Here is a 27320-nt window from a genome sequence, read left to right as displayed (position 1 = left end):
CTATACTCCAGTTCTGATTTGGTAGGTGACCCAAGTGTTCAGCTAATAAAAAGCTGAGGCTAACCAAGGGTGTGGCTGTGGCTTGCCCTAGGAACCTGTTGAACACACTGCCCTGCTTGGCTGTTGGAAAAAGGAACCTAAATCTACTGGTAAGAAAAACTATGGAAGTATTTTCTTTGTTTCCTGACTTAAGAACCTTACCTTTATACTGAAGCATGCTGTTTGATTTGTGAACTGCTGCTAATAAAACTACAACTGTGAGCTGGTTTCTGATTTACCTAGTAACAAGCCTACCCTGAAGGTCCTGCATTTACCTGTTATCCCTCTTTGCATTCCAGTTTTTCTAACTTGTTACATCTTAAATATGACCACACCATGGGGGTTCTGGCATGTAGATGACCCCCATCAGCACCCCCTGTGATGAGATGGGGTGCTATTATGTATTTTCTGCCACCTGATGTCTGGCCAGTGACCCTGGGCTACTAGGAGTCCCCAGTATTTGGTTGATGCTGCTGAAATAGGAGGAAGTCTGTGTATGTGCCTGCATAGGCTGACTTCCTCTATACACTGCAACCCATGTGTATAAACTCCCTGAATGCAGATGTCAGCTGGGCCTATGTCTCACTCTGATGCAGCTTATGCTCTGCTTACTTTAAGAGTGGTGGAGACATTAAGGTTGTAGCCAAAACTGCACCTTTTTCACCCTAGGAAACTGGAATAACAGTATTGATAGTCACCTCGATATGTGCAAGTTTTTTTTTTTTTTTTTTTTTTTTGATACTGCAAAGGCAGACTGTAATATACTAATACAAGGACCATTCCCACTAACGGTTAAGTTTATTGATACAATGTGAGTGAGACTGAAAGCTCAATGGAATGGGTTGGACTTTGTTGTGTTGCAACATCTTGGCAGGGATCCTAGTCTGCTGTTAGATTGGAATGCAGTGTTCATCCAGCTCGGCCTACAAGTGAAGAGAAGGGAAAGCCTACATAAGTAAGTTATATTCTAATTTAAAGTTGAAATGGCGCAGCTGTGTCTTTATCTTCCTTGTGCTTAGTCTAGAATCCACTGAACATAACAAACTATCAAAAATGTCACATCAATAAGCTGATATTCTAATTACGTCTTCTAATAAATGTATTGGCAAAAAATCTTTAATCTGGCATGCTAAAATCTAAAACTGCTATGGATTTAGCTCAAAACTGTTAAATAGGAAGTTCACAAATTTTTATCAATAATTAATCAATATATTATAAAACTACTCTAATGGTATTGCTTGTGTATAACAAGTATTGCTACCATCCAATCGGTTACTATTTTACATGTGTTAATGGGGAGTTTTGGCAGCTCCATTGCTATGACCTGTGGAATGGATCTCTCAAATTGTTCTCCTCGCCCAACAGTCATGCGTTTATCACCTATGAGCCTCCATTACAGGCTACATTTAAATTAAAAAAAAAAAAAAACTAGCACAACACTATTACTATATAATGAAAATCCAGCAGACCCCATTCTGGTCGCTGGTGTCCACTGGCACCACTGGTTTGCATCCTAATACTGATCCCTTGATGTCTGTGAGCATGATCTTGAACAGGAGGGGTTTAGAGGATTGTAAATCCTCATTATAAGAATGAAAAATAAATTTTAGGTTGCTTGACTTGCTGGTCTCAGTCCCAGCAGTAAATTGCATCTGTCAGCAATGGCTTGACTTTGAGGCAGGCTTTAGCGTGTTCCCTTCTTCTCCACCCCTTTCTGCTTCATCAATCCTGTCTTCATCTTCACTGACAGTGATTTTTAGTGAGAACCAAGCCCAGAAAGTTATGGTGGTGAAAATGCTTGTGCCACTACCAGCACTGCTTCTGGCATAGCTTTGCGTGGCCATCATCTCTTGACTGGAAATATCTGCCATAATAGTATGGCGGATGTTGGGTATTTAAATATGGCAGCTGCTCAGTAGCTGAGCGGCCACCATAGCCATGCGGTCTCTGCTGCAGTATACTGATCTGGGGCATTAAGGCCCCTGCCACCTTAGTCAAAGATGAGGCACCATTCCCCTGCAGCACATAAGTGCTACCATTTTTGGGCAGTACAGTCAATCCCCAGAAGAGGCCTGGGCCGGCATTCCAGTACCATGACAGCCAGGAACTTAATGAAGGCTCTCGGGCTTGTCGGCTATGATTTGTATGACAGCCTACTGTAAAGCTCTTTGATGTCTTATGACACCTTACTGCTCTTGTGGTTTGGTAGAAGAAACCTGCTACAGATTTGCCTCTTGCCCAAGATATTCTATCGTATCAACATGATCCACTACTTCAAGTTCCTTTGGAGCCTCTTTTCATTCTTCCTTTGAGGCAAGAGAAAAAGGCTTTCTCTATCTCTTCTCCTCAGAAGGAAAACTGCAGGTGCAAAGCTGCTTTGGTCTTCTACAGTGTTGGCCAAAAGTATTGGCACCCCTGCAATTCTGTCAAATACTCATTTTCTTCCAGAAAATGATTGCAATCACAAATTCTTTGGTATTATCTTCATTTAATTTTTCTTCAACGGAAAACCACAAAGAATTGTCAAAGTCAAATTGGATATAATTCCACTGCAAACTTAAAAAGGGGGTGGACAAAAGTATTGGCACTGTTTGAAAAATCATGTGATGCTTCTCTAATTTGTAATTAACAGCACCTGTTACTTACCTGAGGCACTTAACAGGTGGTGGCAATAACTAAATCACACTTGCAGCCAGTTGAAATGGATTAAAGTTGACTCAACCTGTGTCCTTGTGTGTACCACATTGAGCATGGAGAAAAGAGAGACCAAAGAACTGTCTGAGGACTTGAGAAGCAAAATTGTGAGGAAGCATGAGCAATCTCAAGGCTACAAGTCCATCTCGAAAGACCTGAATGTTCGTGTCTACCATGTGCAGTGTCATCAAGAAGTTTAAAGCCCATGGCACTGTGGCTAACCTCCCTAGATGTGGACGGAAAAGAAAAATTGACGAGCGATTTCAACGCAAGATTGTGCAGATAGTGGATAAAGAACCTCGACTAACATCCAAACAAGTGCAAGCTGCCCTGTGGTCCGAGGGTACAAGAGTGTCAACCCGTACTATCTGTTGGCGTCTGAATGAAAAGGGACTGTATGGTAGGATACCCAGGAAGACCCCCACCTCTTACCCAGAGACATAAAAAAAAAAAAAAATCCAGACTGGAGTTTGCCAAAAAAATGTCTTGGAAGAATGCTCTCTGGTCAGATGAGGCAAAAGTAGAGCTTTTTGTGAAAAGGCATCAACATAGAGTTTACAGGAGAAAAAGAGGCCTTCAAAGAAAAGAACATGGTCCCTACAGTCAAAGATGGCGGAGGTTCCCTGATGTTTTGGGGTTTTCTTTGCTGCCTCTGGCACTGGACTGCTTGACCGTGTGCATGGCATTATGAAGTCTGAAGACTACCAACAAATTTTGCAGCATAATGTAGGGCCCAGTGTGAGAAAGTTGGGTCTCCCTCAGAGGTCATGGGTCTTCCAGCAGGACAATGACCCAAAACACACTTCAAAAAGCACTAGAAAATGGTTTGAGAGAAAACACTGGAGACTTCTAAAGTGGCCAGCAATGAGTCCAGACCTGAATCCCATAGAACACCTGTGGAGAGATCTCAAAATGGCAGTTTGGAGAAGGCCCCCTTCACATCTCAGGGACCTGGAGCAGTTTGCCAAAGAATGGTCTAAAATTCCAGCAGAGCATTGTAAGAAACTAATTGATGGTTATCGGAAGCGGTTGTTCAGTTATCTTGTGTAAAGGTTGTGCTACCAAGTATTTGGCTGAGGGTGCCAATACTTCTGTCCGGACCATTTTTGGAGTTTTGTGTAAAATGATCAATTATTTGACTTTTTCATTCTTTTGTGTTTTTTTTTTTTTTTTTTTTTTTCATTGCAAGCAAAATAAATGAAGATATTAATACCAAAGAATTTGTGCTTGCAATCATTTTCTGTAAGAAACTGAGTATTATCTGACAGAATTGCAGGGGTGCCAATTAGAGATGAGCGAACACTAAAATGTTCGAGGTTCGAAATTCGATTCGAACAGCCGCTCAATATTCGTGTGTTCGAACGGGTTTCGAACCCCATTATAGTCTATGGGGAACAGATACTCGTTAAGGGGGAAACCCAAATCCGTGTTTGGAGGGTCACCAAGTCCACTATGACACCCCAGGAAATGATGCCAACACCTCTGGAATGACACTGGGACAGCAGGGGAAGCATGTCTGGGGGCATCTAACACACCAAAGACCCTCTATTACCCCAACATCACAGCCTAACTACACACTCAAAAAAACCTCTATCAAAGTGGGAAAATACCTGGAAACCTTCTTTACTCCCAAAATGGATGGACACAAACCCCAATTTAAGCTCAACAAACAGTAACAACCACCCCTTTAAATCACGTTCCCCATGACAACCACAAATGGAATAGGCAATGGGAATTCCAAAAGCCCTCACCCTTAACTGTCATTGTGTGTGTGTGTGTGTGTGTGTGTGGTAAGACCTTCCAAAATTCACTTTTCTAGCCCTTAACATGAGCCCTTCCAAACAAAGTTGCAGGACCTTAAGCTGAGCTACCAGCAGAGATTGAAGCCCTTGGCATGAGTAGAGCCTTGCACCAGCAGTGTTTTTGGCACTTAGGGTGAGTTGAGCCTTGTACCAGCGTGTGTCCCTTAACATCAGGCGGGCCCTAAGTTCTGCGCTTTGCACAAAAGTTCCACACTAACTAGGCTGAATGGTACAAAGATTAGTAGGCCCGAGAACCAGGAACAGGTCTTGCAATGGCTGTCGGATAACGCTTAAAGCACATTGTCCACCAGCCAGTCAGCCTCTACCTCCTCTTACCCAACAGTCTTGTCCTCCTTCCACCCAAAATTCCCAATCTTCCCAGAACAATAACCCCAACTGTCCCTGCTCCCCAGAGCTGTTCTCCCTTCCTTTGACTGTACCGCAACCTGCCCCTCCATTTCGCGATTCCACGGACCTAACAGACGAGTATCTGTGTCCAGATGCTCAAACACTAGAGTCTCCTCCATTCCATCTCCTGTCGATTTGGTGGCGGATGACCAGCAACCCACCCTCATCAATGACGATGAGACGCAGTTGCTGTCAGGGCAGCCAGTTGACATGCACATTGTGCAGGAGGAGGAGGCGAGACAGGAGTTGGAGGAGGAGGTGGTGGACGACGAGGACACCGACCCCCACCTGGACAAGGCGGATGTCAAGCTGGGAAAGTAGTGTGGATGTTGAGGCAGGTGCAGCACCAAAAAGGGTAGCTAGAGGCAGAGACATGTCCAGAGGCAGAGGTCAGCTGCTTTGCCGAAGCCAGGCCAGACCCGGAATGTCCGAAGATGTTCCCTTTTGTACCCAGCCCAGAAAAACTCCCCCATCGAGGGCACGTTTCTTGAAGGTGTAGAGTTTTTTTTTTCAAGGAATGCGCCGAGGACAGATATAGTGTCGTCTACACAATTTGCCTCTCGAAATCGAGTAGGGGCCCTGAGAAGAGCAACCTGTCCACCACTTCAATGCACCGTCATTTGGAATCCAAGCAATGGAATCAGTGGCAGGCAGCAACGGCAGGACAAACGTCGCCCGCCGTTCATGCCACTGCCTCTGCTCACAGTGCTGGCGATGCACTCCAGAGGACGAGCCAGGACATAACTTCATCTGCCTCCGCCACTTTGTTGACTTCTCCCTCATCCTCCCCTGTTCCTGTCTTATCTCCTTCTCCTGCACCATCAAAGGCACCATCAGGCGCTTCTTTATAACAACCCACCATCTCTCAGACATTGGAGCGCCGGCAGAAATACACCGCTAACCACCCACCCACGCAAGCCTAGAACGCCAACATCGCTAAACTGCTGGCCCAAGAGAGGTTGGCGTTCTGGCTTGTTGAAACTCCCGCCTTCCCGGACCTGATGGCAACTGTGGCACCTCACTATGCCGTCACAACTTCTCCCGGTGTGGCGTCCCCGCCTTGCACCAGCACGTGTCACTCAACATCAGGTGGGCCCTTAGTTCCGCGCTTTGCTGCAAGGTCCACTTGACCACCGACACTTGGACAAGCGCCTGTGGTCAGGGATGCTGCTTATCTTTAAGGACAGGCAGGGTGAATGTGGTGGAGTCTGGTCCCGGGGTGCAAACTGAGGTACCCTATCTCCTCTCCCAGGCCAAAATTCATGGCAGGAGTAGACTGAAACCCTACGACGCTGCAACCTCCACCCCAGCTACTAGCGGCAAACGCTAAAACGCTGGTGTGGGGAGACGTCAGCAGGCGCTGCTGAAGCTCATCAGCTTGGGGGACAGACAGCACAGTGCCTCCGAGGTCAGGGATGCCATCCTGGCTGAGATGGCTTTTTTTTTTTTCCCTGCTACACCTGGGGCCTGGCATTTTTACGCCTGTGATAATGGCTGGAACCTGGTAGCGGCTCTGGAGCTTGCCAGCCTCCAACACGTTCCATGTTTGGCCCACGTCTAACCTAGTGGTGCAAAGTTTTTTGAAAACATACCCAAATGTACCGAAGCTACTGTTGAAAATGCGGCGCTTGTGCGCCCACTTTTGCAAGTGCACAGGAGTCGCTGCTAGCCTAAAAACACTCTAGCAAGGCCTACATCTGTCCAAACACAGGCTGTTGTCCGTCATTCACACACGCTGAAACCCTACAATACCATATCTTGAGCAGGGTGTGTGAGCTGCACAGACCTTTGATGGAGTTCCATCTACAAAACCCAAGGGTTCCTCAAAGTCAGCTCCCAAAGTTTCTGCACCATGAGTTTCCAGGGGTGGCAGAGTTATGGCTAGGGGCAGAGGCATGGATAGGGATGATGTCTAGGGGCAAAAGCAGTGTGGATGTGGAGGCAAGCTAAGCAGGGAAAAAGGTGGCTAGAGGCAAAGGGATGTCCAGAGGCAGAAGACAGCTGCATGACAGAAGCTAGACCTGAGCCAGCAAGGTCCAAGATGCCCTCTTTTCTAGCTTCCTTAGAAAAATTCCCCCATCGAGGCCACGTTCCTCGCTGGGGGAGATCATTTCTAAATGTATAGGTCGAGGACAAACTGAGTGTGGTTTACACACTTTGCAATGTGACTCCCCATCTCCCAGGCCTTTCATTCCAGGCTAAAGTACAGCACAACCCACCCACATGCCCAAGGCTTCAACGGCCTCATCTCAAAAATTCTGGCCCAGGAGATGTTGGGGTCCCAGCTTGTGGACACTCTGCCCTTTTTGGGCCTGCTGGCTACTGCACCACCTCACTGTGCCGTCCACACCAGCACTTTTCCCCAAACATGAGGCAGTCCCTAAGTTCAGCGCTTTGCCCAAAAGATCCACGTGACCAGCTACGAATGGACAAGTGCATGCGGACAGGGACACTACCTTTCAATCTTGGCACAGTGGTTGAATGTACTTGAGGCATGGACCGGGTCACAAAATGTGGTGTAGAAAACGCATAGCACAAGAGTTATATTAACATCAGACATACATATCTAACTCTCATATATAAACCCCATAATACAAAGCGTATCCCAACCATGCACTATATTCCAAGAAAACGAGAGGGGATAGAAGATCCCAGAAAGTTGAAGGATACTCAGCATATATCAAAAAATAACTTTTATTTATGAAAAATTCACATGACTTAAAATAGACACATAGGACACTATATTCCACAAACAGGGTAACCAACAGGTACGGAAAGGTATTATAGCATAATAGATGTCCAAAGTGATAACATCATGAACTTGTAACTGCTCAAAGATACATCCCTTCTTTACAGATTAAATAATCTATCACATAAACACCCTCAAACTGAGGGAATACATGGGTGAGATGTAATAGAAGAGAGCAACAAGGAGCTGTGTATGTCCAGCGGAATGAAATAAATATATAAGACAAGTGTCAAGTAGTGAGGAAAAACTCCATTACTATAGGAAATGTAAGAAACCTCCATACATACAAAGCATCCTGTAGAAAAACTATAATCAAACCCAGACACAAAGTATCTTACCCATTGCTAAGATAGTAAAACACACGCTTCCGTAGCTGCAGGCAGCCTTCCGGAAGAAGGCTGGTCACGTGCCGAAACGCGCGTCGGGTCAGGATGCCTGCAGCTACGGAAGCGTGTGTTTTACTATCTTAGCAATGGGTAAGATACTTTGTGTCTGGGTTTGATTATAGTTTTTCTACAGGATGCTTTGTATGTATGGAGGTTTCTTACATTTCCTATAGTAATGGAGTTTTTCCTCACTACTTGACACTTGTCTTATATATTTATTTCATTCCGCTGGACATACACAGCTCCTTGTTGCTCTCTTCTATTACATCTCACCCATGTATTCCCTCAGTTTGAGGGTGTTTATGTGATTATTTAATCTGTAAAGAAGGGATGTATCTTTGAGCAGTTACAAGTTCATGATGTTATCACTTTGGACATCTATTATGCTATAATACCTTTCCGTACCTGTTGGTTACCCTGTTTGTGGAATATAGTGTCCTATGTGTCTATTTTAAGTCATGTGAATTTTTCATAAATAAAAGTTATTTTTTGATATATGCTGAGTATCCTTCAACTTTCTGGGATCTTCTATCCCCTCTCGTTTTCTCACAAAATGTGGTGGACTGACTTGTCTCCCCACACAACATTCCTGGGAGGAGGGCTGTAACACCACCCTCCTCCTCCGCTGTTAGATTGACCCCAGCTACGAGCTGGAAATGCTGCAACACTGGTGTGGGGAGACGTCAGCGGGCCGTGCTGATGCTCATCAGCTTGGGGGCCAGACAGCACACTGCCTACAAAGTGAGTCATGCCATCCTCGAGGAGACGGCAATGTGGTTTTTGCCACTGCACCTGGGCCCAGGCATGTTGTCATGTGTGATAATGGCCGTAACCTGGCATCGGCTCTGTAGCTTGGCAGCCTGCAACATATTCCATGCCTGAGCCACGTTTTTAACTCATTGCTGCTAATCTTTTGAAAAAGGTACCCCAATGTTCCTGAGCTACTGGTGAAAGTGTGGCGCTTGTGCGGATAGTTTTTAAAGCCTATAGTTGCCGCTGCTAGCCTCTATGCACTCCTACAACGCCTGTACCTGCTGGAACAACGGCTGTTGTGCGACGTCTCCACACTGCTGGCACTAAACATATCATGTGTTGAGCAGAGTGTGTGAGCAGCACAGACCTTTGATGTAGTTCCAACTCCAAAACCCTCGGGTTCGTCAAAGTCAACTCCCTCAGTTGCTCAACCATGAGTGGCCATGGGTGGCAGACTTATGTGAAATCCCATCCCATCCATTGCACTGGACACGAAACATTAGCATGCGCTCAGCACAACTTGGGATATGGCAGCTGCGTTAAGCAGGGTGCAGGGTACAACACAGACCAGGCCCGAGCACCAGGAACAGGTGTTAGAAATAATGCAGCATCCGCCATTTCCTTCCAATTTTGGGGTTTTGGACCCGCCACCGACTTTTCTGGACCTAAGTGGGGATCATGAGACACAGTTGCCATCAGGGCAAGCTGTGGTCATGTGCGGTTTGCAGTAAGGGGCCAGTGCGCAATTGGAAGAGGAGTTGGTGGATGACGAGGCCACCGACCCCCACATGGGCAGGGGTGATGTCTAGGGGCTAAAGCAGTGTAGATGTAGAGGGAAGCTATGCAGCAAAAACAGTGGGTAGAAGCAAAGGCATGCAAAACTCTACCCTGTTGGAAGACTTATTCCTAGGTCTGGAACACGTTAATGGCCCCCCCTGGACAAATTACTGCCACTCAGGGGCCTAGTGTCACCAGGAGGGACAAGTATAGGCGCATGTTGTGGGAATACCTGGCCGACACCAGCTCTGTCCTCTCCGATCCCTCTGTGCTCTACAGCCTACACTTATTTTCTCATCTTTTTTTTCTGCACTGCACATCTCTTGCCTGCTTCCTTTGGGATCTTAGAAATGGTGGTCCACTTCCACAGATGGTAACTTCAATAGACAGTGTAACGGGAGTAGCTGAGGGATCGCTGTCTTAACCACTTTTTGGCACAAAATTAACTTCCAAAGCCAAATATGGTGCAAGTATATGATGCAAGAACACCTACACACCTATCTCTGACACATTGGGGAGTTCACCCTCATGCGCCCTTTTGGCCTGCACCATCATGCGCCTCTTCCCAGCCACTCCACATTTCCCAAGCTTTTCATTGCAGGCAGAAGTACAACACAACCCACCCCCATGCCCAAGCCTTTAACAGCCTCATCGATAAACTGCTGGCCCTGGAGATGTTGGTGTTTGTTTATGCTTCTGGAGACCCAGGCCTTCCGTCAGCAGATGGCAGCTGGGGCACCTCCCTATGCTGGGCCTAGCCGTTACTACTTCTCTTGGTGTGCTGTCCCTGCCTTGCGCCTGCATGTGTCCCATAACATCAGTCGGGCCCACAGCTCTGCGCTTTGCTGCAAGGTCCACTTGACCACCGACACATGGACAAGCGCCTGTGGTCAGGGATGCTGCAGTGCTTATCTTTAATGACAGGCAGGGTGAATGTGGTGGAGTCTGTTCCCCGGGTGCAAACTGGGGTGGCCTATCTCCTCTCCCAGGCCAAAATTCATGGCAGGAGTAGACTGAAACCCTACGATGCTGCAACCTCCACCCCAGCTACTAGCGGAAAACACTGTAACACTGGCATGGGGAGATGTCAGCAGGCCGTGTTGAAACTGATCAGCTTGGGGGACAGACAGCACAGTGCCTCCGAGGTCAGGGATGCCATCCTGGCTGAGATGGCATTTTTTTTTTTTTTCCCTGCTACACCTGGGGCCTGGCATTTTTGCGCCTGTGATAATGACTGGAACCTAGTAGCAGATCTGGAGCTTGCCAGACTCAAACACGGTCCACGCATGGCCCACGTTTTCCAACTTGTTGGTGCCATGTTTCTTTGACACCTACACCATTGTGCCTGATATACAGGTCAAAGTGGGGCCATTTTCGTAAGTGAGAACTAGCCTCTGCTAGGCAGAAAACATTCAGAGCACACTCCTCTCATCTTCGCACCGTTGGCTGGCGGAGGAAGACGAGGGGGTTGGAGTGGCATCTGATGTCCCTGTCCCACACGAGGCTAGAGGGTGCACTTCAGTGCATCCCATTGCTTCACCACAAATGGTGTGAAGGGGAGTGGAAAATGGAGGAAATGGAGAGTGACCCTTACAGTTGGAGCCAGCAAAGGCATGCCAAGTAACACACTGGCACACATGGCTGACTTCATCTTGGGTTGCTTTTCAACACATATTTCACATCATGAAGAACAAATAATACTGGATTTTTACAAGCCTCGAACCCCGGTCTAGGTCTGTCTGTTCCTTTCTTATATTAGGGGAGAGGGAAAAAAAATTACTTCAGTGATACGTTTAGCGTACATAGACTGACTATTAATGTGTATCCCACTTAGTGTTGTTAGGGTTACACACCGTCACAACCTGGCTAAAGCTTCTATAGCTGTTAATAAAGTCAACATAACTTTACGGTATCCAAAAAGACAGCTGGTACTGACAGAGCAAGACAAATGTCAACCAAAGCTGTGAGCTCTGAACACCCACAGTGACTTTGGCGTCATCATCATTATAAGGGAGCGGGTGGTAATAAATAACTTGGCAGTGCCTAAAACCCAAAAAGCTTATACAACTATATTTACATTAAGATACACAAATGACACTTTTCAGTAGCATGTCATGAGACAAGCTGATAAGCTCTTCCTTTGTGCAGTGCTATTTGAAAGTTAAACGCTGCCTTTATTTTAATTCTGGAGAAGGTGCAGACATTAGATTTAGAACATGTTGTCTTCATTGTCCAAATCCTCTATATAGGTAATGTGTTTTTCGGGCCGAGCTGTCTGGGAACGAGCTGGTGCAGCACTGACAACCTGGGTGAATATGGCAAGAGCCTGAGATGTAGGGTGAATGAATCCCCAAATTATTTGGGGAATTTCCACTCAAACTGGCACTATATACCAGTAGCAAAAAATTGTGGGTGCACGTAACCCCCATATATTCTTTGAATTCCCAGTGAGACAATGGCACTGTATAGCAGTAGCAAAAATTGAGGGTGTATATAGCCCCAATTCTATTGCTAGGGGACTTGCAGGGTATTTCTGGGGTGAAGGTGGGGGGGCACACCATTGGAACGGGTATCGGGGGTATATATCGGGTATACGGGAATACACTGTCAGGGTGTTCCATTCAGGATCCGCGGAAAGCTGGGTTGCCGCGATTGAGCCAGTCAGTGCCACGTTACACTGACAAGCTTCTCCCTGGAATTTAGCTCTTATAAGAGCTGTTGGTTGTCTTCTCCTTCCTATCCTAGCCTGTCCCTGCCTACCCAGAATCTAACCCCTAGCTAACTGGACGGAAACTTCCGTCCCCGGTGAATTGCAAGCTCAGAATGACGCGAAGCTGGGCGTCGCTGTTCTTTTAAATTAGAGGTCACATGTTTTCGGCAGCCAATGGGTTTTGCCTACTTTTTTTTCAACGTCACCGGTGTCGTAGTTCCTGTCCCACCTACCCTGCGCTGTTATTGGAGCAAAAAAGGCGCCAGGGAAGGTGGGAGGGGAATCGAGTAATGGCGCACTTTACCACGCGGTGTTCGATTCGAACATGCCGAACAGCCTAATATCCGATCGAACATGAGTTCGATAGAACACTGTTCGCTCATCTCTAGTGCCAATACTTTTGGCCAACACTGTAGACTTATCCAAATATTACAAAGAGGTTCAGCTGAAAAGATGGATGGACCTGACAGCTCTAAGAATAATTCCATACAGAACATGGCATCAACTGTTTTTAGCTGTACTCTTCATCCAGATGTGTGGCTTCATGACTCTAAAGGTCATAGACCCATCTATGAAATATATATATATATATATATATATATATATATATATATATATATATATATATATATATATTAATATTATATTTTATTCGCATTGCTTGCTCCCTCACCATCCCTGCTGATGCCTCTGGGCCTCGTCCCAGACTTCCTCCTGAAACCTAATCATGCCTATGCAAAAATCTGGCAGAAACTTGGGTCCCACCACACTCTTACATGGCAGGAAACCAAATTAGCATCTCAAGTGGGGTCTCTCCTTGCTACAACCCTCTTTCTCAAAAGGCCCACCTCTCCCACTTTTTGGGTGAACTTGCTAGGGCTAGTCATCTTAGATGGCACCTTACTCAAAAGTGCTCTACTCCTCCAGTTCTTGACCATTACAAGTTTTTCAAGCCAGCACCTGTATCCTCCTGGCAATCCTAACTTGGTATAATTCTGACAGAAAAAGAATCAAAGACCATGGTGCAGTTTACACATGGACACTCACCTTGTCAGTCTACAGGAGATTCATTGCAAGTTATTTTTCAGATGCTATCGACCATGCAGAAAGTCACAAACAAAACTTTAACACTCACCAGAAATAATCACTGTCTATTCCCAACTCCTCTCTACAAACTGTCAAAATTCAACCTCATTACCCATGTTCTGTCAACAGAAATAAACCCTAAATCTTCAGTTTTGGCTCGAGCAATAAAACCCCTCCAAACAACTATGGATCAATAAGGTGAACCAAATTGCCAGTTTTGAAGAAGTCTCTAGTTGGAAGAATAGATGGTCTCTGATGCACCCAACAGAAATGAACCCAGTCCAACAATACTTATATAGTACTCAAATGTGTACATACTTCAGGAGATTTTTCTAGCACTTGTCTGATCATTAATATTCTATGCTTTATTCTGTGGTATTAATAAAGGTTTCACTTGCTTCAACTCAAGACTTATAAGCACAACATAGGGTTTAAGAGAAGTGTGTGTGTGTGTGTGTATTAAAAAACAAACAAACCTGAATTGGAGCCTTAAGGCCGTGGCCCCACGTGACAAACGCCACAGTATGCAATGGTGGAAACAAACGCAGCATTTTACAGTCAAGGCAAAGTGGATGGGCATAGCAGTGACGTTCCGTTTCGAGAAATTGATAGTCTTCTGATAATCAGAAAATGTCCCTGGGGCAGTCATACGGCTAACGAGTTGGGCTTTTTTTTTTTTTTTTTTTTATAAAAACACAATATTCAAGGGGAGTGTATTCATGGGAGTCTGTGTCCATTCCGCTACTACCAAAAATGTTACTTGCTGTGCTATAACGGATGGCAGCAGCGGACTGTGAATGTAGCCAGTAATATGTTTACTTGTCAGATCATGTCAACTAACTTTATTTCTATTTTCCTTCTTACTACAGGTAGCACTGATTAACCATGGACCCTACCACTCCAGTTTTACGTGACTCAAATCTTTACAGATATAAAGGATTCTGCTTTTTTAAGGAACTCATGCCCCTAGACTTCATAGAATCCCTGCAGGATTTTGAAATAAGGGATGATGACGTGTTCATGATCACATATCCCAAATCAGGTGAGTTGAAGAGAACTAAACCATTCATATTATTATTTTTTTTTTTAATGATTAAAGGGGTGTCGCTGCTAAGGACTCTCATACATTAAGACAGTGGCAGCTACAAAGAATATCTCTAAGCCTCTGTGCACACTACACTTAATAGTGTTATGTTAACACTATTAAGGTTAGTGCTCCTTTGCTGCATAAGACTCGTTCGTTCATTAATAATTGGCCTGTTTGTTATTGACCCAGTTACATATTAACAACCTCAAACATGCAGCCAATGTCATAAAGAACTACTTTCGCTTCCATTTATGAGGGCATTCTTACTTCAGTGGGGTTTGTTTTTTTTCCCACCTGCCTGAAACTTCTGCACTGTACTGAGCAACACAAAAATAACTTGCTGAAATTCCTTATTGTATTTGCTGATCTGTCTTTGAGCAGCAGAGAATGGTCAATGCAGTGGCGTAACTAGGAATGGCGGGGCCCCGTGGCAAACCTTTGACATGGGGTGGGGGGGGGACCCCCCCGCACGACCCCCACCCCCCCGCACGACCCCCACCCCCCCGCACTCCTACGCACACATTATGCCCCATAGTGGCCCCTGCACACAGTATTATGCCCCATAGTGGCCCCTGCACACAGTATTATGCCCCATAGTGGCCCCTGCACACAGTATTATGCCCCATAGTGGCCCCTGCACACAGTATTATGCCCCATAGTGGCCCCTGCACACAGTATTATGCCCCATAGTGGCCCCTGCACACACTATTATGCCCCGTTGTGGCCCCTTCACACACTATTATGCCCCGTTGTGTTTTCAGACCCCAGAGTATAATAATCGGAGACCCGGGGGAAGAACAACATAAAAAAAAAAAAAACACTAACTTACCTGTCTCCCGACTCCCCGCTGGCGGCCATCTTCAATGACGTCAGGGACGTCATGTAATCGGGAGTCTGCGGCGCATAAGGAAGCAGGCCCCGATCATGTGACGTCTGAGACATCACACAAGTAGGCCGAAGCCTGCGCGGAGCCTGGAGAGGTAAGTAACACAGTTTTTTTATGTTCAGTTACCTTTCCTGCACTTCCGATCATTATACTCGGGGGTCCGAAAAGACCCCCCGAGTATAATAGTGCTTGTGGGGCCCACAGTGTCACTTACCGATCCCGGCCCCTGCCAGGATCGGTAAGTAAGTATATATAACGGCCTATTAAAAAAAAAAAAAAAAAAAAAAAAAGTAGCGGCTGCCACAGGGCCCCTAATGTCCCGGGCCCTTTGGCAGCTGCTACTGCTGCTACCACGGTAGTTACGCCACTGGGTCAATGATTGTAATGTGCAGCGCCAGTAGAGGACATAGTGTGGTGTTTATCATTCTGTGCCCTTACTCCAACAGACTCCCTGAAAATGTGGATGTATACAGTTTCATGGACTTGCATAGTGCACACTACCACCTTTGGGTGACACCTATATCTTTTTCAGCACTTTTGAAAAAAAAAACTATTGATAAAGAGAGAAAATGAACTGTCCTCAAAGTATTCTAAAAAAATGCTCTAAAAGAAATAATGGACTTGTTCAGCTAACACTGTCTCAAAGGCCAAAAAAGATAAAATTTTTGTCACAAACTTCAACTCTGAACAACATAAGAGGCATTTTATAAGAACTTGGCAACATCCTCAGTAATGACCCTCTCCAAAAGAAAAAAAACTCAATCACCTAGTAGTGATCTACCACCTTATGTAATACCCTGGCATCAAGTCACTTGTGTTCTGCAAGGAAACCTACAAACAATTCCAGCTTGTTTCCAAACTTCAGAGCGCTGCACACGAGAGACCTTCAGCTCAGTAGTTACAGGTGAATCCTTTCAGATTAAAACCTTCATGATCTTTTTTTTTTTTTTTTTTTTCTCCCTTGCAATATATGGACAATATATGGATAGAACCATACAAAAACAATGTTGCAGGCTTAAGTCCCCTTATTCCTGAATCCCAATGATGCAGATGTATTCTGGCATACAAGGTATAAAGTCGCAAGTGTTTGCTTGGGTGGGTTTTTTGTTTTTTTTTTTTTTCTAGGAGCCGAACCTGCCAAATTTATCATAATTTACACGAGTAAGCTGGTATAAATTATGTGGAAAATATATGCCAGCTACTATAGAAGTACCCAAAGTCCTTCCAGCAAAAAGGAAGCCTCATCACGCATATGAAGCAAACCCTCTGCTGGCTTAGGGACTATAAAGACTGGCATAAGTAACACCAGTCTTCATAAACGTAGCTCAGTGTGTCCAATTTGCTGACTGTGCAAATGAAGTCTTTTATTGTGACTTGTTTTGAAAACTGAGTGACAACCAACTTAACTGCTTCTATGCTTTTTTGGAGTGATGGGATTCCCATAACTACTAGATGGTCCCAAGAGACCAGGAAAACTCTAGATAAAATGGAGGGGGGAGATGAAGCTGCTTCTACCATTAAGCCAGAGGATAACTTAGTTGTGGAGAAACTATTCCTTACTCTCTCCACACACTGCTTTCCTGAACTATGAAAAATGCCAATTGGATAAATGCAGAAGAACCACGTCAGTGGTTGGGGAGCTCCACTAGACACTTTCCTAAATTTGATCTTGCTGCAGCCATCATATATGGATTGTGGGCGATCTGAAGGGATCTAGCAGATAAAAAGGTATTGATTTCTATTTTAAGAACGCTAATCTAGCCAAACCCAGATATTTGAATGAGGTCAACTGTCACTTAAAAGGGAATACCTGTGGGACATTAGGGACCTCTGTCTTTGTCAGACTAATTTTGAAGTTATTCAAGAGACCAAGACTCAAAAAAAAAAAACCTTGCAAAATTAAGTGGCTGAAACTTTTTTTTTTTTTGTGATGCACAGCACGAGGTCCTCCACATAGACATAGACATCCACATTCATTTGCCAGAATCCCAAATCACTGAGGCACACTGGGGATCCAGAAGAAGGGCATGGAGAGAAGGGAACAGGGGACATATGTCATTCCTAACTGGAAAGGCCTCTAATAGGAACCCATTGGTCCTAACTTCTGCCATTTGGGTTCTTGTAGATAGACGTGACTCTGCCCAGAAAGGCAGGTCCTAAACCAGTTTTGCTTAGTTTACTGCTAGCTGTTTTGGAGTTATGCAATTTGTTGAAGGGTGAGTGTATTAGATGGCTTTGATTTGTTTGTTAGTCAAGAGATCAAATTACTGTTTAGAATATAAAGGGTTACTAGAGTAAACATTAAAGAACTTCTGTAGCTGTGAGAAATAAAACCATGGCCTTCTGCATCTCAAAATTGGTCATGAATGGTAATGGTGGCTCCCCTGGAAGAAACTACAGAACTACAACTAAGGTAACTTTGAGAAAAGTACTTGTTGCCAATCTTGGGATCCTGGCAGCTTTACAATTTAGGTCTACAAGAAACATGCTAAAAGTATTAAGTTTCTGTAAGAGGAGAATAACATGACTAGTTTTTCATGAAATTAAATCCTTTTACTTTAAAGTTAGTTGCACTGAATTACGATACCAGAGGTACAGAGTGCGGGTCACTGTTAACCATTTAGAGATGTGTAAGGTGTAGTCCGACTGACTTAGATTAAGTAGCAGCAGTTGAAGCTATCCCTCAACTAAGGTGACTTTTTCCTGTTTACTGGCAATTTTTTTTTTCTTTATCATATAAAAATGTGCCATCCGTTCCAGAATCAGGCAGCGTATACCCTGTGACACAAGTAGTTGTGCAGTTGCCTGCAGCCTTTAGAAGACTAGCATTGGAGACTGGTATGGGCAAACTGTTCTATTGTCATTGTAGTTCAGGAAAGTAAGATGTTTGCCATTTGCTTAGTTTTGATTAGGTATGAAGATGTCACATGACCATCATACTTCTATTGTAATTTTTATTTATTTATTTTTTTTAATTACTAGGAACAATTTGGACTCAACAGATTTTAAGTTTAATATACTGTGACGGATATAGAAACGGAACAGAATTTATAGATACGGCTGAAAAAGTGCCATGGATTGAATTTCGTTCCTATGATAAGGATGCAGACTGTAACAGTCGTCCCTCTCCTCGTTTGTTTGCCTCACACTTGTCATATAACTTTGTACCACCGGGACTGAAAAATGGAAAGGCAAAGGTAAGAGCAGGATGTGTCGCTTAAACACACAGTAAACAGGCAACAGTGGCAATTATATATTTTGCCTTTATTGATTTTGATTCACAAAGCCTCCTAATTCTAAGGTTAGATTCATGCAAAAGATGTACAAAACGGCCATGAAAAACATCATTATACTCGTCCCAACCCAGAAGTTTAGTGCAAGAAAAAGATGCACTACAAAACTGAAACCAAACCAGAATCCAACAACTCACAGGGCAGGTCAAACCTGGAAAGTGGGACCACAAGAGTAAACGTATCCAGGCAGCTGTTCAATCTGAAAATTCAGTCCTTGTCATAAATCAGAAGACTATCTAGTAAACAAGCCAAGGTCAGTGTAACAGCAAACAGATATAAATCCTGGTTCACATCTGCGTCAGTAATCCGTTCAGGGAAGTCTGCATAGGGCCCCCCCCTCCCCAACCGAACGGAATGGCGAGCGGTGTGCAGTGAAAGCACTTGGACCCCATAGACTAGAATGGAGTCCTTGTGATTTCTACATGAAATCCGGCAGTAAAGTAGGTCATGAACTACTTTTCTGTCCGCATGTTCCGTGCAGAAAGCATATGGATCCCATATGCAATGCATTTGGTAGTCTGTTTGGGGGAGTCCCCATGCGGACTTCCCCCGAGCGGATTACCAACTCAGATGTGAACCAGGCCTAAACCGAGAGCAAAAGCCTTGCTAGCAAGTATTAAACTAATAGCAAGGACCTGGGAAGTCTTGAAGAGTCTTTAAATATCCTTCCTCAGCTCCTTATTGATTCAGAATTGTCGTAAAGCAACCTTAAGGCAACAGTGGCAAGCAGTACTACAGTGAGAATACATACTGGCAGTCTTAACAGTGCCCCCCCCCCTTTCTATGAGGGACCACTGGACCCTATATTCTCAATCCAGATCTCAGAAGCTTTCCTTAACAGGCTTTACCCATAAAGTTTTCTTCCTTTGAATAGACTTGGATTTTTTTTTTTCAGGTATGGAAATGCAGACTATTTCCAGTGTGACTGATGGTGGCATATCTAGCCATGCCTTGAAACAATGGGGTACTGTCCACAGCCATAGCATAGACAGGAGTCACACATGAAAAAATAGAGGTACCCAATTGCTTAACAACTCGACTCTAAAAAGATTAGCCGCAGAGCCACAATCAATAAATGCTTTACCAGTAATTGTTTTACTATTGGCTGATATCTGAGCAGATAACAGAATTTACTGACATAAACAAGGACACCCTTTGTTTCTTAGGTGGTTCTTCAATGAACTACATAGGAACTTTCTTTCTTGACATGGACATTTAGGACCATTCTTAAGCCAGGGATTGGCTTCTCCACTATAGAAACAAAGTCCTTTTTACCTTTGATAAGTTCCCCTGTCAGGAGTCAATATAGTGAATCCTAGCTTTATCCTGATTCTAACTGTGCCTTAAGAGTGGAGTCAAAAGATAAAGCGGCAGATAAAGTCTCTTACTACTGTAAATTTACATCTTTAAAAAAATACAATTTCATCTCATAAGCTGGATTCCTGGTTTATTGGTATGTACAAAATGTTTGGTTATTAACATTGTGCTTTTTCACTTATCATCCTCTATATCCTTTAGGATACATAATGGTTTTTCATAATTATATCCTTAAATATTTGTAAGTGCACTCAATACCTAGTTCATAGAAGGGCTATGGACCTAAAGAATTAACTTAACTTGGGTACCAACTTGTTCAGTTCATGCAGTTTGTCAGGGTCTGGGGTTGCTAGGTGGGGTGGCATAGACACAAAAGTCCAGATTCTGTAGTCCAAAACAGTTTATTTTCACTCAAAGTTAGTGCAGCAACAAAAGGAAACAATGCAAAATTAAATTCCTGCCCAGCTAGGCTCTAACTAAACATAGAATAGGTTACCTCACCTAGAATCACAAATACAAAAGCCAGTAGAATCATTCAGGACACAGCTCCAAAAATATGACCTCTCTGGCTCTCCAGCCAACCTCTGCCCAAAGTGTTGCTGCTGGAGCTGGCTTCTTAAGCTCCCTTGATGAACAGACTCTCTGAAGCTGAGTTGCTGCCAGAACACCCCCCAACGTGTGGACTGGAGGGGGGGTGGAATGACAGGTCCCACTACCAACCTACCTGCCGTTCCTAAACATCCAGCCCAATACTGAGCATTTACCAAAATGCTCAGCAGACAAAAGTTGTCTGCTGAGAGCAAACATTCCTTCTGGAGTTTTCTCCTCTCGCCCACCTTAGTAGTCTGGGTGAGATGTACACCCCCTGAATTACCTGACCAGCCATTGGCTTACAAGGTCTAGAAATTTTTACAGGAAGTTTCTTTCAAAACTGGGTCAAGGGAACATGGGTCCGGTGGCTCCTTCATAAAGGGGGCCTACTGATAGGAATCTGTGTGCAGCAATGCTCACTGCTGTTGCCTTAAGGTTGCCATGCATACATATGAACAAGCTACCACTGCTATGTTACACTGAACCAATGAGCACTCTGAATAAAAAAATGTCCTCAACTTCCCATGTGCCTATTAGGTAAAGGTACTAATTAGTCCCCAGAGCTCTATTCATACCTGTTTGCTATTGTACTGAAATTGTCTTGTTTCCATATATTCCCTTGTATTTTGATTTTTGGCATTGACTGTGAGCTTTCGAATAGATCTGGACCTGGATGTGTAATCTCTTGACCTGCACTGAGTATTGCTGTGGATTCTGGTTTTGATTTCAGATTGTACACCTATTTATATATTTTTATTTTCTTTTTTTGCACCAGTTTAAGGCCTCGTTACTAAATTCATCTAGTCGAACAACTCCCAAGGTTTCTAAATTGATGCTTTACAGGCCTAAACAACTAGCGGTTTGCTGGTGCTGAACTGCCTAAACTATTATATGGTAGTGGTGACTACACATGCCCTTGATTGGCATCCTCGTAATCTCACAAGCACTGGTTACATCTGGAAGACTCACTGCTCTCCTCCCCCTTAGAAGCTGAAATGATGGTCCTCTAAACCCTATATTGCATACCCCTGACTTTGACCATATATATATATATATATATATATATATATATATATATATATATATATATATATATATAAAAAAAAAAATTTTCACGTTCTACAAAACACTCCACTTCGTTTCTCATGTCCTTTTAGTCTGGCTTCACTTACCAGCTTAGTCTTAGTTCCTCTTGAAAAGTGCAACATGCTCTCCCATTGACATTTATTCCCAACTTCAACACTACTAATCCAAAATCACAACTGATTGTGATCACTTCACCAACCCATGACTCCCTTTGAAAAATTCTGCATGTCGCCTGATCAAACCCGCAATTACAGCTGTCATTTACTCTATAGCTGACCCACTTCCCTACATGGCACTGTCACAGTATCACATTGGGAAAGGGAACAAGGCTCTTCATATACTAAAGGACAGTGGTCTATTTATTTTTTTTGACATAATTTCTTGATTTCTTGGAAAACACAGGAACTAACAACAAAATACATTTGAGGTGGTATAGAGTTTCTGAGGTTCTTCACTGTATCTTCCCTGAATCATGACTGTTGCTGGAGATATGGCAAGGAGAGGTTCTGTCCCACGTTTGGGTGGAATGTTTGCTGATATGTGGATTCTAATGCAATATCCGAAAAATCATCTGCAAGGCTTATGGAATAGCCCTTCTGGATGATCCAGCTGCCCCCTGCTTTCCATATTCCCATGCAAACATTAGTCCACACTTGTTCTCATGTTGCTTGCAGTTTCCAGTTATTTCCCCCCCCCCCTTCCCTTTTCTGAAAGACTACGGCAATTCGCTCAATTCAAGACTGGCTTTTGGAACTCCTTTGGTCAGAATCGAGGTGTAGTTCAGTAGACCAAAAGCTCCATATGACTCAAAGTGCCTGCAAATTATGGGATGTCTTCCAATATTCCCCTGATTTCTTGACCAGATGTTAAACTGTCCTTCGTATTGTTGTCTGATGGTTCCCCCAGATCTCCTGTGAATTTAGTTCTTACTAAGGACCATCCCCTTCATAAGGTTGTTTTGTTATAGAGCTTTACTTGGAACGTACAGTTTCCATAGTCGCCTGCTGTGCTAGGCCCCCACATTATTCTTCTTCAGGTTTTCTGTTATCGCATGCATAGTTGTTGTCTTTATGATCTCTTTCTTTAAAAGAAAAACTAAAAATAATCTGCAATGTACCCATATCTCATAAACCCACCTTGAAAGCTGAAATTTACAGATAAAATGTTACAGGTTTAAGGCCAAAATGCTTTAGATCACTAAAAGTTTAAAATGCACAAAGGCACCAGAGTTTTGTGCCAAAGTTCAAAATCTGCAATAAAAATAGTGAAAACTTTAAATTTATAGAAGTGAAACATAAATAAAGATCTTTAAAATTCTGAGATTCATTTTAATCATCTAAATGATGTTTTTGAGGTTTTACCCAGATCAACCTGCTTCTGCTGCAGAGGACTTCACGGACATGGCCCTCAGTGCAGCCCAAGTGGCAGGGTCACTTTATGATACACAAAAATGACACTCATGTGCCCATTACAAACATTCAGTCACTTTGTCACTTTTTTTTTATTATTATAAAGGTTATCTATGTGATGAGAAATCCAAAGGATGTCATGAAATCCCTATATCATTTTGAAGCCATGGCAAACTATGCAGAGACCTCTCCAGATTTTGGCCACTTCTTTCACAAGTTTTTAGATGGTGACGGTAAGTGTTAATATTTTATTTTGTGTAGTTTAGTGTCATTTGTGGTAGAAAAAGTAAAAAATAAATGCAACCTAAGTAGTGTATGTTGAAGAGTTTCACACCTTCTTCAGAGGATCAGAATAACAAATGTTATATTTTGCCAGACTTTCCCATTTGTAGTCTTTAAAGGATACCAAATTGTCATGAAAAGTTGAAATAACTGCAGGATCTAGTTGTATAAGCCAAATGGTTGCAGCACATTTTACATTTCTAGCTTTGGCTGTGGTGGGTTCAATAAGGAACAGTGTGACCATGAGGAAAGCTCAGTTATGGGTGTTTTTTTTTTTTTTTTTTTTTTTTTTTTGTAACACATTCCCTGGCCATCCTATGGGTTGTTCCACCAATTTTTCCCTGCTATGTCAATATGTTAACACTTGATAATCAGTGTTGAGTGCTATGGTATAGACTAAGTTGTGCTCTGAATAGTTTTACTTTTGTTTCCACAGTTTTTGCTGGTGCCTGGTTTGATCATGTCAGAGGATGGTATACTCACAAAGATGAATTCAATATACTTTTCATAAAGTATGAAGATATGATTATGGTAAGGGTTACAGATCAGATGTTGGTTATTGGTGGCTCTGTACATCCTCCAAGATGTACAATGTGTAACTCCTGCACTATTATCCAGCATACTGTCATTCATAACAAACCTAGATTACTTTTTGCCTTTGTTCTGTTGCTGCTCCTGCCTCTTATTATAACGGTTTAGACCTGCAATGCTTTCTCCCACCAATCCTGTGTCTATTGATCTCGTCTTTGGCTGCACAATGTCTTGTTTAGTTTATTCCATGTACGCATTCCATTTTATTCTGATGTCTGTATGTCATGTTTGGTAGTCGTTAGAGTTTTGTTGGCATGCATGCCACTCAGTTATATTTTTTGGGGGGGCTTTGTGCAAGATATATACTGTATTTCTGGTACTTGCCTAGCCCCTGACATTTCTGCAATATAGCTCTGCTTCCTGTCCTGTAGTCCTAATCTTATTTCTTGTTTTAGACCTGGCTTTTTTTCACCTCTGTCCTGGTTTTAGTCTGTTTGCATTATGCATTTTATCCAGTTTGTGTTGCACCACACCACAGTTTTGACCTTCCTGGTCAGCTGATGCCAAACCAGGACCACCTCAGGTGGTAGAGGGCCGGGAGCCCCCAGCAAAGACCAGAGTAAAGCGTGAAAACCAGGGAGTCTGCTAGGAACGAAGAGTTTCTAATAGGGTTGAGCCGATCTTGACTTTTCAGGATCTATTTTAAAATTATATAATATATATAATTTTTTTTTTTTTTTTTTTTTGGTAATCCTCTGGCTACTTAGTTCCCCCCCCCCCCCGGTGTCCACTTACCTCCAGAGATGGCTGGTCCAGTGCCCGGTTCCTTCCTCCTTTGCCTCGCTGCCGCTGCATGCTGCTCTTCTCCCTTCACTGCCCCCTCCCTGCCAGGTTAGGAGAGTGTAGGCGGGTACTGGGAGGGGAGACGTCACGTGTACCCGCCCCGCCCACACTCTCCTAAGCCACAAGCCCCGCCTACCTAGTGCTTTAAACCCTAACCTGGGAGGCGGGGCAGCGAGGCGAGGAGGGCACCGGAGCAGCCATCTCTAGAGGTAAGTAGCTGCTAGAGATGTTTAGTTTAGCCTCCCATTCGAATGAATGGAGGCAGCCAGCGCACAGGGGGTTAAGGCTGTGTGCTGGCTGCTTCCATTCATTCCTATGGAACTGCAGCGGAGCCTTCACACTGAGTATACAGCGTATACTCAGTGTGAAGGCTAAGCAAAGCATTGTGGGAAAAGATCACCGATCTCGATCCCACATAAAAAGATTGTGTTCGGCATTCCGATGGCGATCGTGAAATTTTCTCAATCGCTCAACCCTAGCTTCTAACTAAGAAAGCTTTCAGAATGTTAGCAAACCACATGGTGGCACACAGTTAAGAGATGTACAGCTTAATAAATGACTATAAAAATATGTAATATTTATTCTAATTTTGATTATATACTTTACACTGTACAGGATCTTCGTTCTGTGGTCAAACAAATGTGCACATTTTTAGATAAAGAGCTAGATGATGAATCTTTGGACATTGTAGTGAAGCGAGCAACATTCAATGAAATGAAAAAGGATCCATTTGCAAACAAAGAAAATATGCCGGACAACTTTTTTGATCTTAAAATTGGGAAATTTATGCGAAAAGGTAAATCAAGAAGTCAGATGTCGGATAATATTTTATAATGGTCAGTTTCAATAAGTGAAATACAAACTGTATGTTGGCCATATTGCCTGAACCCAGTCTCATAGTATCTTTAATGCTGCATGCTCAACATGGGATTATGGAATGGGACAGTTATCCTACGATGAGGCACTGAATTACGATTTCATAGAGTATAATGCTGTGACTCCTCGTCCCCAAATAGTGTTCAGTCCAGGAAATACAGCCAACATGCTGTTCTGTCAGTATTTCACTGGATACAGTGTTCGGGTTTCCGTTTGGGTAGTCCGCTTGGGGACCCCTAATCGGATACCTATATGCATTTAAAAAGTGTCTACCTACGAAACCACATGGGCCATATTATACACTGTATAAATGGCAAGTTTATGGTTTTAGTCTCACTTTATGATGATTCCCATGTTTCTTATATTTTGAATAGGAACATTCATAGCAATACCAACTTCATAGTTTTGTTTATCAGAACATGAACAGTGTATATAAGCTAAGACAAACATAGCTGCTTTCTTCCATAAACATGCTGTGTGGTATTGTAGTTGTTCCTTCAATGGAAAAGCTACAGCTTCAGTATGAGAAATGGCTCCAAAACATGGCAACTATTTTCTAGAAAAAGCTATACAGATTTTTCTAATTTGGCGTACTTCTAAGGTCCCACGTTATGGAAACGCAGCATTTTTTTGTGTCCACTCCTGAATCTGCAGAAAAATGCTGCATTTCTACACATGGGGCCTCAGCCTTTGAGGCTGTGTACATCTTGTGAACCAATGAAGTCAGATGCATTGTTAACTTATTCATCGTAAACTTATTTTTCCGTGCTGTGCAGTTTATATTTGTCACTTTCTCTGCAGGTACAATTGGAGACTGGAAAAATTCCATGACTGTGGCACTGAATGAAAAATTTGATGCCCTATTTCAAGAAAAGATGGCAGATTTAGGTTTACATTTTATCTGGGACATGAATGGAGGAATCTAAATGAACCAACTCTGCTACATGGGGAGATGATCACTTAAAGGGAGTCATTCACTAGAACAGTTTATATTGAACTATAAGCACAGTTATATAATTTGAGTTCTTATGAATAAAAAAAAAATATTTTTGTTACTTGATCAGTGTTTCTGTTGCTGCGATTAGGTATATATATATATATATATATATATATATATATATACATTCTAATGAACTGTTTTAATACAATAATGATTATCATGGCAAAGAACTACATGAGTTTCCATGTCAATTATAGCAGGAAGGGATGGAGGGACTGGAAGTTGGAAAGCATATCTCTGGGGTGTGAGATCCCCTCTGCACCTCTTTGATCGCATCTTTTATGCATGGGCAGGGCCACCATCAGGAATTTTGGGGCCCCATACAGCCTAAGTGTCTGCCCCCCCCCCCTGCCATTTTAAAACTACTTTATTTTGCAACATACCCATAATGCATTACACTTCCCTTTATTTAGCAGCATTACAAGGCTTAATCAGATTCTATTTGCAGGTACAATCTGCTACGTGTGAAAGCGCCTATAGAGAGCCAACCATTTATAAGAACCCTCTTAATAAATCCTCAGTGCTTTTTCACATTGCGTTTTTGGCCTCCCTTGCCGGGATATGTTGGCAACCAGTCAGAATCAGCTGTCAACTTATCCCTGCACGAAGAACTGGCCATTTAAAAAAAAAAAAAAAAAAAAAAAAAAAAAAAGGGGGGGGGCCTGCAGTTCTCCGTGCAGGGATAAGTGGGTAGCTGATTGACTGGTTACCAACG

At 43.4% G+C, this 27320-nt stretch overlaps 1 protein-coding gene across 1 annotated transcript; it reads left to right on the top strand.

The window, feature by feature from the left end:
- Positions 1–943: 943 nt before the first annotated feature.
- Positions 944–26569, top strand: LOC142197637 (amine sulfotransferase-like). Its single transcript, XM_075268106.1, has 7 exons — positions 944–994; positions 14274–14446; positions 18360–18574; positions 23180–23306; positions 23792–23886; positions 25345–25525; positions 26407–26569. The coding sequence occupies exons 2-7, from the start codon at positions 14290–14292 to the stop codon at positions 26529–26531; spliced, it is 900 nt and encodes a 299-aa protein (XP_075124207.1). The 5' UTR covers positions 944–994; positions 14274–14289; the 3' UTR covers positions 26532–26569.
- The last annotated feature ends 751 nt before the right edge of the window (positions 26570–27320 follow it).

The sequence above is a fragment of the Leptodactylus fuscus genome, chromosome 3 (genome assembly GCF_031893055.1).
Source record: "Leptodactylus fuscus isolate aLepFus1 chromosome 3, aLepFus1.hap2, whole genome shotgun sequence".
NCBI classification, from domain to species: Eukaryota; Metazoa; Chordata; class Amphibia; order Anura; family Leptodactylidae; genus Leptodactylus; species Leptodactylus fuscus.
The sequence above is the reverse complement of the archived record's forward strand: the minus strand, read 5'-3'. Positions and strand labels throughout refer to the sequence as shown.

Coding starts and splice junctions, on each gene's coding strand:
- LOC142197637 (XM_075268106.1), top strand. CDS start 14,290: ATGGACCCTACCACTCCAGTTTTACGTGACTCAAATCTTTACAGATAT. Junction 23,887..25,344: donor AGTATGAAGATATGATTATG/GTAAGGGTTACA, acceptor TACACTGTACAG/GATCTTCGTTCTGTGGTCAA. Junction 25,526..26,406: donor TGGGAAATTTATGCGAAAAG/GTAAATCAAGAA, acceptor CTTTCTCTGCAG/GTACAATTGGAGACTGGAAA.